General features: G+C 36.2%; 1 protein-coding gene across 1 annotated transcript; it reads right to left on the reverse strand.

Annotated features, from left to right (window-relative positions):
* Positions 1-362: 362 nt before the first annotated feature.
* Positions 363-4,237, reverse strand: LOC141639222 (inositol transporter 4-like). Its single transcript, XM_074448393.1, has 6 exons — positions 3,932-4,237; positions 2,537-2,757; positions 2,369-2,439; positions 1,941-2,276; positions 1,736-1,843; positions 363-1,641 (listed from the first exon to the last, which is right to left on the reverse strand). The coding sequence occupies exons 2-6, from the start codon at positions 2,670-2,672 to the stop codon at positions 547-549; spliced, it is 1,746 nt and encodes a 581-aa protein (XP_074304494.1). The 5' UTR covers positions 2,673-2,757; positions 3,932-4,237; the 3' UTR covers positions 363-546.
* Positions 4,238-4,443: the final 206 nt, after the last annotated feature.

A 4,443-nucleotide genomic window follows, 5' to 3' on the forward strand; every position in this document is an offset into this window, starting at 1 on the left:
GTCCATCTACTACGCGTCATTTTTCGGTTTTTCTGTTAATGGATGTTGTACTTTGATTCATCCACCTACCTTTTCAAAATTTCCAACTAGTGGTTACCTATCACTATTATTTGCTATATCTGATTTCATGTGCTTGGACCATTTCTGCATTACTCATTTTTGTTTACCCTTTTGGCAATCCCACTTATTTTTTACACATTTCTGCCCTATGTCTCTACAAACAATCGATTTAAAGTTGATTTCATGGAATTAAAGATCTTTCCTTAATTGCATCCATTCTAATTTTAATGGCTTCATTATTAATTATTGGTGGAAGCACAACATAATAATGAACAAACTTACCATCACACACTTTCTCTCCTGCTATAAGAATAGAAACTATGCTCGTAGTAATAATAATGAGATAATAACAATGATAACACTATAGGTCTATAACCGTAGTATGATAAAGATAACAAAACCATATTAAAGACGAATAAACATATAGTCCAATCATCTTAATCTAAAATAATAATAGAGCAGAATTAAATAATAAAAGTTGGGTGTTCAGACACTGGCCCGATTGACCTCTTCGTCAGTAGGCTTGTTTTTCTTACCCCAAGGACTAAAACCCTTCTCCAGCATCTTCTCAATTTCTTCAATAGGCATTCCTTTGGTCTCGGGCACCACTGAGAAGATGAGTATAAAACCAATGGAAGAAACACCGGCATAGAGAAGGAAGGCTCCAGACGCGCCTAGGACATCAGTGAGGGTCAAGAAGGTCTCACTGACAAGAAGATTAGCGCTCCACAAGGTGACCGCACCAATCCCTCCACAAATACCTCTATACCGCAAGGGATAAATCTCCGAGTTAACAATCCAAGGGACGGTGCCCATTCCAGGAGAGTAGGTAACGATGTAAAGTCCGAGGAACACAACTGCTAAGAACCCAAACTTGCTAGGACACCCTTCTGAGAAGTAAGTCCTGTGTTCTCCGAGGCACCTCCCTTTCATCGAGGAAGTCACACATGCTCCAGGATGGTACTCATTACCGGCGGCATTTGAGCAAAAACCACAGTCCTTAGAGGCTTTGAGGCAAGTCATACAGTTCCACTTGAGTGGGTTAGGTGCAGATTCATACAGAGGGCAGGTGTTATTAGCCCCAAAATGAGCTGTCTCAAGGGAGCTAATCTTGGGGGCGGCGTTTCCAGCCGCATAAAAGAGGCCTGATAACACCACTAAGCAACATATAAGGGAAGCCATTGAGATTAGCATGAGCCGCCTCCTTCCATACCTATCCACAAACATCATGCTTACTACTGAACCCACTGTGTTAAGACCTGAGGTCACCAGAGAGAGTGCCATGGCTGTGCTGTTCGAAGCAAACCCTGCCAGCTGCACTATTGTAGGGCTGTAGTACATGATGGTGTTGATTCCTACGAACTGTTGGGTAACCAGCACTGTTATTCCTGCAATTAGTCCTCTTCTCACAACTATATTTTCCCATGCCTTTTTCGCCCTAAACAGTGCATTCCCTTCCCCTACTGCTTTCCTTTCCGCTATCTCGTGCTCAATGGAAAGTTTCAGAGCATCCATCTCTTGTTCTACTTCCTCTGGAGAGTAGATTCTTCCTAGTACTTCCTCTGCCTCCTCTAGCCTTCCCTGATAAAGGCCAAACATTGTCGTCGTTAATCAAATAGCAAATTTAAATTTACATTAACAGGAATAATTAAGAAACAATTAAGAAATTTTAAACCTGTCGATAAAGCCATCTAGGTGATTCAGGAAGGGTGAACATCAAGACAAATTGGATAGCCGCTGGAACTGCTGCTACCCCAAGCATCCATCGCCATGGATGTTTCACCTACATACAAAAAGAAGTAGGTATCATGTTTACATATATATATATTATCACTTTCCTAAATTAATTATGTAAAATGAGTTTTAAGTAAAAAAATTACTTGGGTGAAGGCCAGATTGATAAGGTAGGACAAAAATTGGCCACCAGTGATGAGCAAGCCATTGGTGGCACCGAGGGCGCCTCGAATCTTAGCAGGGGAAGTCTCAGATATATATAAAGGCGCAGTCATGGAAGCCATTCCCACCCCTAAACCCACGACCACACGTCCTATAATTATGACCCAAGGAGCTGGTGCACATGCCATGATTATGGCTCCTGTAAGAAAGAGAGCATCGGCAATCATCATTGTTAACTTTCTCCCAATTTTGTCGTTGAGGAACCCTCCAATTCCTGCTCCTACTATCGCTCCTGCTACCGCCATAGCCACTATTGTTTCCTAAGCACGCACGCACAAGGAAGATCGAGTAGAAATAAGGATATGGAAAACTCTGAAACAAGGGAGTATGTTCGTTATAGAAACCTAGGTACCTGAAGCCATGTTTTCTCCTCCACTTGCTTGAACTCTTCTCTAATGTAAAGCAGCGCTCCCGAAATAACCCCTGAAGTTATATATAATGCAAAATTATTATTTAAGCAACTACTAGACACAAGAATTGAAGAATAAGTAATGAATGAAAGGATATATAATATAGGTACCAGTGTCATAACCGAAGAGAAGTCCACCGATACCAGCAGAAAAGGCAAGTCTCATAATATAAGGAGTCTTGCCGACTGTTCTGAAGCATTCTGTGAATTCTGTTTTATCAAGCTTAACAGGTGCGCCTTCAACCATCTTTCTTTATTTGATGATCAACCCAGAGTCTCTTATAAGTATTCTTGTGTGTAGTTTTTTGTTCTAGGCTGCCTAATGACTTGTTCTGAGATTATCAAAACCAAACCAAACCAATTATATTTATATTTATATTTATATTTATAGGATACGATTATGTTGAACAATTTAAGCGTAACTCAAACACTGAAAAACATTATATATACTTAGGATTTAATTGTAACTCAAACAGTGAAAAGATTATATATAGGAGGGCAGAATATTTATTTCATAAACCATTTGTATTATATTATTCATCATTCTGTCCTTACCCTAAATGCATAATACCTTACCTTATTTATATTAAATATCTTATTATTATTATTATTATTATTATTATTATTATTATTATTATTATATATATCTTATCATATAATTCCACATATATATGATATTCTGTTTCCTATCCTACTTACTCTAGAAACCTTACTAAACTGTCTCTTCTACAATAATAATATAATATAATATAATATAATATTTTATTAGGATTAGGATAAAGAACATGAACTAGTACCGACTACAGAGTGAGTTTATTTTAATTAGGATTATTAATCTGTAATATTTTATCCTACTGATTTGTTAAATGAAAATTAGAGAAAGTTAAAAATGTGAGAAGTATGAAACGAGACGGCATGGCACTCGAAAGTCATTATCCAAACACAAACAGTCACAGAATAGGTGGGAGAGAACAAAAAAGAAAGCCTTTTACCACGTGATTTTGGTTGAGACAAAATGTCATTAAATTATATTATCAAATTAGTTTGCCTTTTATAAGACCACTCCACTTTCTCTTACAAAATAAAGAAAGTGTAAATATATCATATACCGTATTTAAAATGGATTTATCCACCAAAAAATTCATGATCCAAAATTATGAATATGTTGACGTAAAATCGTGCTAGGCAAGTTTAATTGTGATAGTGTAATCTTTTATACTTCCAAATGCATGTGAAACTCTACCTCTAATGGGAAATCAATCAATCAATCACGAAATATAAAGAGCTTAGACTTAGTTGTAATACTGGATATCCAGATTTAAACCTTAATTTATCTAAAATTATCAATATGGTTGGTTGGTTACGTATCATAATAGGATACGGAGTATAAATATGAAATTAAATTATCATGAAACATTATGGAACTTGTAAAAATAATAAAAAGATTAATAAACATGAATCACAAAAGGAGGATTAAGATTTAAGATAAGATAAGATTAAACTAACCAAATAGGCCGCCAGACTTGGATGCACCAATCAGAAATTAAAATAAAATAAACCCTTGAATTAAGAAGCAAGTTTTTTATATTTAAATTGAATTAGGAAAACTTAGTTTGTTCTTAATAAGGTTGGTTTAAAAGAAATGGTAATTTCTGAATAAGGATGGGATGAAGAAAGGGAGGGAGAGATGGGTTTTAATGATAATGAAATTATGAAGCGGGGGTCATATGATATTTATAGAGTAAATACACGGGTAGTGAGAAGAGAAGTTCCCAATTATAATTATAATTATAATTTTAATTTTTATGGATTGATAATTAATTAGTGGTTCCTATTTACTTATTGACCAAACAAACGCAACCAGCAGGTTGGTCATTGGTCTCATGGTCCATATTCTCAGTCACCATTCAGCAACAGTAAGTCAGCAACAACCCAAAATCTCATAGATTACGGTGATATTCGTCACAAGCTTGTGACAGATACCATTTTCTCTCACAAAATACCCATAAGAGGTGAGT

The sequence above is a fragment of the Silene latifolia genome, unplaced genomic scaffold (assembly GCF_048544455.1).
Source record: "Silene latifolia isolate original U9 population unplaced genomic scaffold, ASM4854445v1 scaffold_307, whole genome shotgun sequence".
NCBI classification, from domain to species: domain Eukaryota; kingdom Viridiplantae; phylum Streptophyta; class Magnoliopsida; order Caryophyllales; family Caryophyllaceae; genus Silene; species Silene latifolia.

Bases quoted from the DNA above. Each gene is read 5' to 3' on its own strand.
- LOC141639222 (XM_074448393.1), bottom strand. From the start codon at position 2,672: ATGGTTGAAGGCGCACCTGTTAAGCTTGATAAAACAGAATTCACAGAA. The intron at 2,277-2,368 runs GTACCTAGGTTT...GTGCGTGCTTAG, and splicing joins AGGAGAAAACATGGCTTCAG to GAAACAATAGTGGCTATGGC. The intron at 1,642-1,735 runs GTTTAAAATTTC...GGCCTTTATCAG, and splicing joins CTAGATGGCTTTATCGACAG to GGAAGGCTAGAGGAGGCAGA.